General features: G+C 38.8%; 1 protein-coding gene across 2 annotated transcripts in view; it reads left to right on the forward strand.

The window, feature by feature from the left end:
• Positions 1-13,409, forward strand: part of LOC128882166 (elongation of very long chain fatty acids protein 4-like) — a 26,356-nt gene that overhangs the window by 1,996 nt on the left and 10,951 nt on the right. Inside the window, exon 2 of one of the 2 annotated variants that reach the window (XM_054133739.1) lies at positions 2,323-3,934. The exons of the other annotated variant lie outside the window; for it this stretch is intronic. Within the exon in view, the coding sequence (XP_053989714.1) occupies positions 3,890-3,934 (45 nt within the window). The 5' untranslated portion in view covers positions 2,323-3,889. The remainder of the gene's footprint in view (positions 1-2,322; positions 3,935-13,409) is intronic. 2 annotated transcript variants of the gene reach the window in all.

A 13,409-nucleotide genomic window follows, 5' to 3' on the forward strand; every position in this document is an offset into this window, starting at 1 on the left:
AGAGCTTTCTGTATCAAAGCTTTGCTTAATAAAGCTTCCTGTAACAAGACTTTATCGAGGAAAGCTTCCTATAACAAAGTTTTGCTTAATAAAGCTTCCTGTATCAAAGCTTTGCTTAATAAAGCTTCCTGTAACAAAACTTTGTTTAAGAAAGCTTCCTATAACAAAGCTTTGCTTAATAAAGCTTCCTGTAACAAAACTTTGTCTAGTAAAGCTTCCTATAACAACGCTTTGTCTAAGAGATCTTCCAGTACAATGCTTTATTTAATAAAAGCCGGTTTTCCTAAAAAATCGATTAAACAGTGGTACAGTTCACAAAAATCGTGTGGTGAGCAATCTGTTATGGTCGTTTTATGTACCGAGCGATCGATGACGATATCGTAACAGAAATGGCGTAAAAACGAATTTAGTTTTAGTAGGCCAGACGTGGACGTCGACGTGTACGCTTAAAACGTTAAACATTTACCATGCTGTAAAAATGTACGGTTTCGAAACGATTTGCACGCGTTGAAAAGAGTGTTCTGTGTGGACTCGGGAAACTTAGGTGAATTTACACGATAAACAATTTGTTCTGCTTGTTTGACGAGACGAGTAGAACAAAAGGCGGGAGAAGCTGTTTCCTCAGACATTTGTAATTAATAGACTGCGAATTCTACGTATTTATGACACAGATTAAGAAGCTATTGGGTTCCAAATAAGATCGTTCCGAAATTTAGCTAAATTTGGGCAAAACTGCAAATTTATTACAGAAATAATTACAATTGCAACTCTAATTTGAAAATAATCGAGCAGCCACGGTTCGTTAGAAATGTTTACGGGCTCGAAAGTATTTTTCTTCTTAAGTAACTTTCGTCGGCCAGACGCTCGACTGGGACATTACCGTCTGACGGTTATTTAAACAAATTACGCTTACGATTAGGTGCACGTAGGATCTCTCTCGCGCCTGTTCCGTCGAGATTTCACTTTCGCTGACTCTTCAACCGTTCATCTGCTGGAAATGCATATACATGACACGGGGTTGGAGAAATCGGCTACGACGAACGATCGTTGATTGATCGAAAAACTGGAAAACGTAATCACTGGCTACGGCGTAACCGTGGGATCGAAGGATCGAACCCCGTTATTATGTTTTGTCGATAAATGGAATTTAATTGGGAGGCGTAGAAAGCTTGTTTTCCACGAGTACAATTATTCCTGACTTCTCGACGGGGCTAATTAGTTTCGTGCTGCGGATTAGGATTGATAATCTTCCTTCACCCTCGAGTTGAAGGTCGATTCAAGATTTTGGAGTATTTTAAAGAGGAAAACGGAATTTTTTAAGTAACACCTACTGAAAGGGGAGGACACGGCCATGTAACCTTACATTTGGTCCAAACTTTTTTTGGTGATTCTAGATCCTAAAAAAGTTTCGTGTTCGACTTCAGAATCGTGTTTCTCGTCCCAAAAAAACATTGAAAACCATATTTTGGGCGAGATCTACAAAGAGAAATTTATTGGTCGAAAAATCATCAAGATAAGACCTCTTAGCAATTTTCAGCTTTTGCAAGTGTTTATTTTTTTACTTCGGAACCTTAAATGGGAACTCGATGAAATTTTTACCGAATGTCCACCTTCGTAATAGATACCCATAAAAAAATTGGTGACCGTGACCCATAAGGCGTGGGATGGTCCAGTGGCTAAAACACTCGATTGATAACCCAGATGACCAAAGTTTAAATCCCCTTGCCCTTAGTTACCAAGGGACTTCTGTAATTATTACAAACAAAAATGTCAACTCTTCGATTCATTCCAAGACAAGTTCTTGCTAAATACTGATATTAGGTTGTCCCAAAAGTTTCTTTCCCTTTATTAATAAGTAATATTGGGCTGTCTGGAAAGTCCACGCCGATTTTTGGTAGGCGGTACAGGTCTGAATATATCGGAATGGCTGAAAACATAAAATGTGTACATTCCTTAACAGGTGGAGAGATTGTGAAACAAAATGGTACATATATAATTCAATAAATATACATGAAAATTCAAATATGCCTTTGAATTTTTCTTAAAAATAGTCACGAACTTTCCGGACAAACCAATAATTTCTTAGACATTGATGCTGTAACAGTAATGGAGCGAAATGAATTGTACACAATTTTGTAATGTGACATAAAACATAAAATATTGTGTATATATTAATTATTAATAAAACGAAAGAAACTTTTGGGACAACCTAATAAATGCGATATCGAAACTTCTGCTTTGTATACGATTCTGATATTTTGTATATTTAATACAAATCCCCAAATTTCGTTTCTAATAGATTTTATCTTCGTATTATTTCAGCGTGAGTGTATCTCAGTTCACGTTGGACAAGCTGGAGTGCAGATCGGTAATGCATGCTGGGAATTGTATTGCCTTTGAATTTTTCATAAAAATAGGCACGAACTTTCCGGACAACCTAATACATGCACAATATGTTTTATGTTACATTACTGAATTGTGCACGATTCATTTTGCTCCGTTACTGTTACGACATGAATATCTATGAAATTAGATTGTTTATTTATATAAACACAACCGCATAAAATAATTGAGTAGAACTCGCGAAAGAAACTTTCGGGACAACCTGATAGATTCGTCCACGATGTCTAATAGTGTCTAACATGATAGAACAACGATCGGAGAAAGATGTACTGCCCACTGCAGAACAGATTGAACCCTCGCGATGTCTATCCCGCGGATCTCTAAGGCCTAGACACTGACCTCGAAAGCGAGGTGATTGCGGTGAGTTCACTCGCTTAGAGAAGAAAGTGCCGGACAGCCGCAGATCCCCTCGTATATTGCTCGTTTGATTGCAAGGAAGCCGAGCCAAACGGGCACATGTGTTCGCACTCATGCACTGGCATTGGCATTAGATACACAACGATAGAGAGGTCGTTTATAGTGGTAGGTTACCGTGGAAGCACGTTTTCCTGGTTTTACTGGTAGATTGAAAAATGCGTGTGCAAAATGAGCATGGCTAAATTACTTTGTATATATCTGTGTTTAGATTATTCGTGTAAATTGATAGCAGTTTGTAGTTAATTTTAAATTAAGCAAATGCATAAAACAAATTCTGAATCAAATTACCATCGTTTCTCTTGATAGGCGAGACTGGTTTCGCTTTCTTCGCAATGAAGCATATATAGAAAGCATTACGGACCCGTTACTATAGTTTGAGATTTTAATATATAAAATGAACGTAAATACGTTATTTAATAAATGAATGATCCTGGTGAAATATGATTTGCTGGTTAACTAACTATTTTATTAGATTCGTTCGCAAGGTGAACTTTTTCTAGTCTTTAAAAGAGGTTCCGAAGAACTACAGGTGCGATTTACAGTTCAACCAGTTGCTTATACATATATATTAACTTTCCCTTTTTCCTCTCTTCTTTTATTTATTTTGAAATTATTCCACTGCTTTCTTTCGGGTAAGTTTCAAGGTGAAGTATAAACATCACACGCTTGCACACATGCAATATTGCATTTCTTAATAATATTATACTTAACTGTACATAATATTAGTACAAGAATCCAGCGTTAAATTTAATCGAAAGATCTACATCATAGTAGATATCTTTCTTCGTCCGTTATCATTATCGCCATTGTTATTATTATTCTATGATTTTTTGCAGGCGATACGCGTCGATTCGCTATCTTTAATTATCGATCGGGCATTGACAGGACATTGTACTCGGGCTTTTTTTAATTCTAATCAGTGCTACCTGATAAAACCGATTAATCGTCATTGAACTATGAGCCGCCACTGATCGTCACTATCGACTTCGTTTATTTTCCTCGCTCGATATTCGTTAATCGGCAAGTGATAACGTTAACGGCTTCGCAGCTAACGACCCGGTGAATTCCGATGATTACGATAGACACGGGTCTGACTCGTCGACGCTGGAGAAAGGTAGTGCGACCACTCTCTATCTGACTACTTTTCCCTTCGTTTCAGCCAGGTCTTCGACTGGCTATCGAGTATCACAGCAACTCGCCAATGGAAAGCAGATTTCCTCGTAAAGTAATTCAGATCGAACTCTAAACGCAAAGTTCGCGACGATCGATTAGGAGGCTTTGAAGCGCGACTATAGCACCACTCATAGTTTTAAACATTTGGGAAATTTTCATTTTGATATGCCGGAGGACTTCAGGATTAACAGAGATGGGGATTATTTAGATAAAGAAATGATTTAAATAGAAAATCGAATAAAGATACATAACTTTATCTTTATTCGATGACTGTCGGATAAAGAAATGTATTCGAAGTAAATGTACGACCGACTCCCACAAAATTCGCGACTGCTCGTCATCGGTTAAACAAAAGAGACCCAAAGATCGTTTACCGTGAAAAGAACGCCGATCCGCGAATTCTTACAAAACAAAGTGCGAATCGTTCGCGAACGGTGAGCGACAACGATCGTGCGTCAAAAGAATGCCGATCGGCGAATTCTTACAAATCCACTGAAATTTGATTCGAACAGTAATGAGTTTTAATTTTAATATCCTCTCACTTCGTATACTTGATCTTTTTCCCATTTCTAATTGCAAAATACGGCTGGTTCTGTATTTATGTCCCCGAGAGCCTACACAAAATACATTCCAATCCTTCCAATCCTTCCAATCCTTCCCCATAGAACCAGGAAAAGTCCGCCAAATGTTGATAATCATTCGGCATAGAAAACAATAAGATTAATTGGAGTCACCCATCACCCTTACTCCGGCAAATAGCGTAAAATTGAATTTCTCTTCAAGTGTCCAGATGGCACGTGAAAGTTAATAAGACTTAACAAGGGTACATCCTATCCATTTGTTAATGCTCCTAAACAGATAGGTTAAATCTATTCCCACACTGATACGTTAGATCAGATACGTAAACATTCTTAATAATAGAGTACAGCCGCGAAAGGTCATTATTATAAACAAATAGCTGCTCGTACAACTTTTAGCAAGCACCTATTCGGTACCAGCTACTGTTACAGCGCTGTCACGCTCGCGCGGTGTAATTTACATAAAGTCCTTCGCGTTGAACGTGATACAGAAACCTAATTTTAAAAAACTACGTAAAGCATGTAAATTCTATACGAATGTTATCTTCGCTCGTTTCGTCGCGATGGTCACCAGGGAAAATATTCCTCTCCTAAACCGTGCAAGTGTGAAAACATTGGAACATTTATTTTTGAATAAATGGTAATACTAACTTGAAATATTTGTACTATAAAAATCGCAATTTCGACCCTACCAAATAGAAGACTGCGTGTAGCAATAACAAGATTGAGAATTGGCCACGCAAATCTAACTCATTGTTATAAAATAACAAAATCAGCCACCGTCATGCACCTTTTGTGACGAGCCTCTAACAGTTAAGCATTTCATTGAAGAATGTCAAGGAATACAGCACGATCTCGTAGAGTTCAAACTTTTAAATAATATGCAAATGATTCTCAATAATAGAAACGAATTTCTCAAACTAGTAGATTTATTAACTAAATATGGAATAATGAATAAATTGTAATTGAATTGTAAATATTAACGTGGTCACTAATAACCCTGTAGTTGATGTGACCTTAAATAAAGTAATAAAAAAAAAAAAAAAAAACGTAATTGATCGTTGTCGTTGCTTACGTTTCATTAAAAGTGTTCCTGAAATATAGGAATGTAGCATAGTTTATTATTGTGGTAGACAATAAGGTTTCCGAGCAAGGAAGAATAAACAATCTGTGACGAAATCTTCGTGTTAACGTTTCTCCTAAAATATCATTTCTGCCTCGGTGTCGATACTATAGTCGTTAGGCGCACATTTTTGTGGAATCGTCATCACGTATGTTCCGGAATATTGACCGAACATATGTCTATGAAATAATATTTAACGTGTTCCTCAAACATTTGTGGAGCGTTACGAGTGTTCCGAGAATCGATTCCGAGAATATTTCGTTGTTTGGAAATCGTGAACCTCTTATCGAAAAATCACTATTAACGCCTCTAACTACAAATAATAAAGTACACGCGAAACGTGTTGCAATTATACAGAACATTAGAGGCAGTATTTAGTCTCATTTAAGAACCGCTATGGAGTCTCTTAATATTGTTATTGTAAATTAGAATTTATACGTATTTTTATTATAATTTAATCATATGCTTGAAGAATAGTGCAATATAAGCGCATTCAAACTTTTTACTATTGCTCGTAAACGTGAATCACCCTCAGCCTGTAAATTGAGCCGTAAACGAGACTCGATTAGTATATCTAAATAGCAATATACGCGGTACACATCGTATTAATTTAATTGTCATCTGTACGAGACTATAAAAATTATATTCTCAGACAAAAATGCTGAGACCTGTACTTTTGAGAATGGAAAAAAAAATGATTTCCCTGGAGGTAATTAAAATAGGATTAAGGAATAATAATTACTCCAGGGTCTAAGTTTAATTGAGAATATAAAACTTTTAATCGCTCAGCCTACATACGAGATGTCCCATTTAAACTGGCACGAATATCATCGAAATAACTGTGACCGGATGAATGATTGTACTTATACTTAGTATGGGATTCTGCTTTCTAACTAGTTGCAGAATGTTGCTAATCAGAATCTCCTCCGTAGACGGAACCGATGTCGTATCAATAAAATACCATCGGAGTAAAAATATCTGATTCTGCATATTTCCTTTCCTCGTTTTCTCACTGTGCAATTTATCGCTTTTGGGTACCATACACTGTCTCGATTATACATTAAGATTTTACTGCAAACAAAATTCTACAAATACTAATTAACAACGTGCTCTTTTCAGTAGATACCTACATAAATTTTCTCGAAACATCTCGTCACAAATTGGCTCGTGTTTATTTTTCCTTGCTTAGAAACGTTATATAGTCCACCGAAATAATAAATTATGCTACATTCCGGAGACACCGGACTTCGGAAATACCTTCGATAAAATGCGATCTACGATGTCGCAGGAGTACAATAACAAACAAACAACAGAGAACCTAAGAGAAGCTAAAGAGAAAAGAGAATCCTTTCCGTTATAACCGCGCAGGAACGAATTCTCTTTGACCATAAACGCCTTATAGGATAGTTGCCATACGTTTAACGAGAACTGTTCGGATAATAAAGAGGCTGAACGGTAGAGCGTTCGAGTATCGTAAAATACAAACTGCTCGTCAATTCGTAGGTTGCAGAATGGTAAACGCTGCTACATATTTCCTTCGACTCGATAAACGAGGACGCATAAACGTTCCGTGATCCTACATCCTCCGAAAGGTAGATCACTATGCCGCGATCTCGACGAAATTTTCCTGCTACGTAAATCACCAGCGGACAATCGTTTCACAAAGTGGACCAATGGGGAGTAACCAGGTCGAAAGTCTTGTTTAAACAGTGGGTGTGCAGCGAATGTTAACTTGCATATTTATTATTCTCTAATTCTTCTTTCGATTATTTATCAGAGAATCCACGTTATTCAGGTTCTTCGTTTAATGATTTGTGTGCAAACATGACCAATTGCGTCTCTTTCTCCAGCAAGGATCTACTCGATAGGCCAGTTCCATCTGGAATATATTAACTCAGCAACCTCTAACTCTTTCTGGAGATTATAGTTGGACATCGTAAAGTCACAGTCGTTTCGAATCAATTATTATTAACTACCATATCGCAATTGTGTCGCAAAGTCAGCGACATTTCATCGTCTAAGGACTCGTCGAGTCACTTTTCAACACCATTCCCGCATGCATTTACGATTAGAAACTGCCTCGAGATCTTTTGTGTAAATAGTGCCATCGATTCAGGAGGATCAACAATCATCTAAACTGTGCCGTGCGTTTAAAAGCGTTAACAACTGCTGCACTGGATCGTCGACATACTGAAATCCTCGCTTTCTAACATCTATCACATCAATGAACTGTTCCACTGTTTTAACCCTAAAAGGATGGACAATGATCGCTAAATCACTGGATGATCGATGCTACAGAAACAAATTTTTATTAAATTTTATTGAGATCGAATTTTCATTTACCATTGGGTCGGAGAGTCACTGTACCTTTCCTAGAGTTGATAATAGTTAATAATATTTGCATCGATACGTGGAAGGACACGTGCTTCGCGATTTCGTCGGCTGTGCGTGGGAGGGGAAACAGGAAACCGTGGAGAAAGTTAGCTCCAGGCTATCACGACTTCTATCGATTCTCTATTCTCCAAAACATCTCTCAAATTTCCCCGAAAGGAACTCAATTGTCGATATCTCGGTTTGGATATCTTCGCAGAAGCCATCTTCGGTGTCAACAGAACAAAGTATGGAACTCGACGAATTAAAAGGGAGCTCAGCAATCGTCTGCGTCATGTAGAACAGGGATTCCCAATGGAGATACACGGCCCCCTAGTGGGGCACGTATTTATTCAGGGCCACGAGTAGGAACGAGTGAACGCAAAGATGCGTAATAACTTCTGAGTGGGCCACTGAATATATTGGTCAATTCGAATGCAGGAAGAAGAATTGAGATAACTGCTTGTTACGGGCAAATGGTATACTTTAATTCGTGATTCGTCTTTTTTTTTTTTAATTTGTCTCATAGCCAGTTATGGAACCCGCGGAGACTCTTCAAGTTTTTAGGTTCAAGTTTTTAAGTTTTATTTTTAGCTTTTATTTTTAAACACAAAAATTGCGACACGTCCCATAAGAAACGTTCTTTCCTGCACCTTATTTTGTCCTAGACAGACTTCCCCCCTTGGAGATCAAAAACAACTACCATCGATAAATTTATTATCCAAAAATGAACTACGAGTGCCAGTGAATACAGGAACCCTCGGTAAGCACTTCGGTGATCGAGATTTCCTCGATAAACCCAAAAGACAAAGTATCGAGACGAAGTATCAAGTGATACTTGATGAGACTTTTTAAGAAGAGAATTTAAAATATTTTTAAACACAAAAATCGCGACACGTGCCCTAAGAAACGTCCTTTCGAATAGCCTACAGCTCACTACCAGAGAATTGTCCATTTGTCCTATAAAAATTCATGAATTGGCACCTTATTTTGTCCCAGATAAATTTACTATCCAAAAATGAACTACGAGTGCCAGTGAATACAGGAACCCTCGGTAAGCACTTCGGTGATCGAGATTTCCTCGATAAACCCAAAAGACAGTGATACTTGATGAGACTTTTTAAGAAGAGAATTTAAAATATTTTTAAACACAAAAATCGCGACACGTGCCCTAAGAAACGTCCTTTCGAATAGCCTAAAGCTCACTACCAGAGAATTGTCCATTTGTCCTATAAAAATTCATGAATGTGCACCTTATTTTGTCTTAGATAAATTTACTATCCAAAAATGAACTACGAGTGCCATTGAATACAGGAACCCTCGGTAAGCACTTCGGTGATCGAGATTTCCTCGATAAACCCAAAAGACAGTGAAACTTGATGAGACTTTTTAAGAAGAGAATTTAAAATATTTTTAAACACAAAAATCGCGACACGTGCCCTAAGAAACGTTCTTTCGAATAGCCTAAAGCTCACTACCAGAGAATTGTCCATTTGTCCTATAAAAATTCATGAATTGGCACCTTATTTTGTCCCAGATAAATTTACTATCCAAAAATGAACTACGAGTGCCAGTGAATACAGGAATCCTCGGTAAGGACTTCGGTGATCGAGATTTCCTCGATAAACCCAAAAGACTTATTTTGTCGTAGATTTTACTATCCAAAACTTAACTACGAGTGCGAACGAATCCGGGAAACCTCGATAATACGAAATGAATCGAAGGGTAACGCGGAACAATAAAAGAGTCAACGAGACTTCGAGCACGAGAGCTGACGAAAGTAACCAGGCTCGCTTTCTCCATTTACAGGCCAGATACCTCCGGTCCTTTTTTTCCTTCAACGGTGAGTTTTGCCGAACGTAATAAAAAGGGTGACTCGACGTACACAGGAGTCAACGTGTTGATGCAGGCCCCACCCCACGTATTCGGACCAGTTGGCCCACTAAGTGACCCAGAGACGCCAATCGGAACAGGTTTCCCGTCGCTTCCGTCTAGAGGTCCGTGAAAGAAGCACGTGTCGACGCACTGTAACCTTCAGCTTTTGCCATTAATCCTTTCGATCTACTCGAAATGTTTCCATAGAGATGGAACGTTGCGTTCGATGAGGGGTGAGGGTGCAACGTCTAAGCAAAGATTAAGTTTACTTAAGTGGCCATTAAAAAATACATTAACAAATACTTTAATAGTTATACTTTTGCACTCACTCAATATTTAGTTAGTAGGAATACGAGTTTGGATAGTCTAGGAATAGATGAGTAATAATAAATCCGAGTTGGGGGGCGGACGGTGGAGCAACGCGTAGCGTGCTATCACGCTGAGAGCCTGGGTTCGAATCCCGAGCATCCGCGCCATTTTCTCAGGGTATGGCTAATAAATATAAAATAAAGTAACGGAAGAAATAAGAGAAAAAGAATCAGATCGATACTATGGGAAAGTAGCTCTGTGAGCACTATAAAAACACACAGACGAACAATGATTCGAATAAATCTGAGTTTAAGAGAACGATCAACGTGAGACCAAGAGAATGGAATTAGATTCGATATAGCCGAGGTACCCCTAGGTACTCTTTTCCTGGAAATGCCGAAACGAAGATATGGAATCCTGGAGTTGCTTTAAGCGACAGGTTTAAGCGAGGTCGCTGCGATCAGGAGGATGTAAACATGGGTCCGAGAGAAAGCGATGCTAGAAGGCGTAAAAGCTACCTCCTCCCAGAAACAGATTGAAACGGGTCAGCAGTCAATTAACTGTGAAACACGTTTCCCAAATATTCGGAACGAGTCCACCGAAAACTTCCTCCTAAAGACGCCTGCCTACGTCGACAGTTACCAAGGATTATCCTCAAGCAATGAAAGGCTCAAGAGTCGGGTACGAAGTACCGTCATTCTTGTCGATCGATGACGATATTAACCCCTTAGCCTACAACGTGCGAGACTCGTGGTGTGGGATTAGGGTCGATCGCGAAAAGCACGAGAATGCTTTCACGGAATATCGGAGCGAGGAAACGGGTAGGGGGTTAACGACTGATGACGATTGGTATCGATTAGTGACGAATAACTGAAGAGTGGCGTAAGATGATTCTTCAGCAATCGTTTACTAAACTATAGCTGGGTTACGTTTATGCATTTATGGGAAATGGAGGTACGGAGAATTCCTTGATCTATGAGAATGTGCGCCTGGGAAAATATTTGAACTCCGTGCTCTGTAATTTAAAAACATTTACTTCTTGAATGAATAAGATCGGTGAAAACGTGAATTTGTTATAAAAATTTACAAGCTAATCAGAACGTTTCGACCCCTTGAAATTGATCGGAATTAAATGATAGATAAATAAATGTTTCGTTAGAAACATGCACATAAATAGACCTACATGGTTATATACTTAAAAAGTTTATTTGAGAACATCAACCTGATCATCTCCAAACATCAGAAGTGGGTCAAACCTATCTCTCCAATGTATATAATCAATGCTTCTGTGGATGGCCTCCATAACTGTAACCTCAAAGAACAAATTACACTGTTTGTCCCAAAAGTAGCAGAACTTTCTTTGTAGGAACGGTACTAATGGCATCGTTCGTTCAAACAGAGTGGTATCGTTTGAATGAAGCCTCGCTCGTATCTATACTTTGACTGCGATACGAAACAGGTGTCGTTAACCGTGGCGCCATAAGTGACAGTACGTTTTCGACACTTGTCGAGAAATTAGGATGGAGCAACTAGCTACGTCATCGTAAGTCTGTGCCACTTATCGTCTCCTAAGGATCTCGAATGCTCTCAGCTATCCGCGATCTTCCTCCGAATTGGCTCTTAATTAAAAAGAATAATTTTATCCCGAGGAATGGGTGCGATGTCCTCTTCCTTTAATTGCTGGCTTGATGAGTCGGAATTTTACGATTAATTCATTTCACGATTGACCCGCACAAGCGTCAGATCGCACTTTTGTACGCTGCGCGTTAATTCTGTAAAGGGCAACATACTTCTCTCCTTGCATCCTCTGCATCCTCTGCATCCTATTGGTTTCATTTTTCAAATCTGTGTCAAGGTCGTCGATACTCATCTTCGTTCTCAATCACTGGATCAGCTTTCCTTGATGACTCTCCGAGCCGTAAATCTTCGAGCCGGTCCGTTGTTCCGTTAAAGTACCGTTTTGCTTTCTATTAGGTCATTTCATAAGTAACGCTGTGGCTCCCATAAACAAACGCATTCCTTTTATGCCGGGACTAATTCTAAATTCCAACTAGCCTCTGCCATTTAATGACAGACTCGACGAGACTAGTTGTACCACCGTATCTGATTCAGCACATTTTACGTCGGGCGTTGCTGGCCAATTAAAACGATCTTAATCCTCTATTAAACAACGCCATCTGGGTCGATGACTAGTTAAATTGGCTTTAAAAAGCCTCAAGCTTTTCCACGTTTGAAATTTTTGCACTTTGTGGCTTCGATTCGCACTTTGTTTTGTAAAAATTCGCACGCGAGCATTGTCACTCTTTTGTTTAACCGATGACGAACAGTCGCCCGGAGGATTTTATGGGAGTCCGTCGAATAAAGTCATTTTCAGTAAAAATTTGTGTTAATCTATATCCATATCCTGTCATCCTCTCACATTTTATACATTTTATATATTTATTTCATTATCTGTAGTTTCTAAATTAATTCCCGACTTGACAAATGGATCGAGTAAGTGAATTATTACTGGCGAATTGTATTCAACGAACGAACAACGACACCGGGCTAGGAGAAAGACAAATTGATCGGCCATTTCTAAGCCGTACAGTTGTTGGAGATGAAGAATGGATACCATAGGATAATTCGCCATGGAGAAGACAATGGGTTACTCGAGGAGGGATGTCGTATATGCATTCAATGACTGGATCTCACCTCGAGCTTTCATTTTACTTCCATCGGCTAGCAAGAGAAGACAAACCATGCAAAATGTGATAAAGTCAGAGCAATAATTTACGACCAGCGATTAAAGAAATTATACCTCTCCTAACGCATAAATATGAGACTATATCGAAACGAAGTCTAAGAAAATTAAAATGCTTGTAATTTATAACGACCACCAAAGAATAGAGGTTTTCGTTTATAGAGGTTCGTCTTGAGGTTCGTCTTGAGGTTCGTCTTGAGGTTCGTCTTGATACACGTTCTCTTGAGGGACGAATTTTATATGAATTTGCTCCAGTTGTGTGTCGTGTACATCCTCGATGAGGACGTCAGAGACTGAAGAGAATCGTTTATACGAGACCCGCGTAAAACGTGTTAACGTAAACGAGGAAACTAGATGTTTTAGTCGTAAGGCAACTCCGCACCCTTGCAATTAAACTTCAATACCTCGATCCTCCTTC

Source organism: Hylaeus volcanicus, unplaced genomic scaffold (assembly GCF_026283585.1).
Source record: "Hylaeus volcanicus isolate JK05 unplaced genomic scaffold, UHH_iyHylVolc1.0_haploid 12258___fragment_2___debris, whole genome shotgun sequence".
In the NCBI taxonomy this organism is placed as follows: Eukaryota; Metazoa; Arthropoda; class Insecta; order Hymenoptera; family Colletidae; genus Hylaeus; species Hylaeus volcanicus.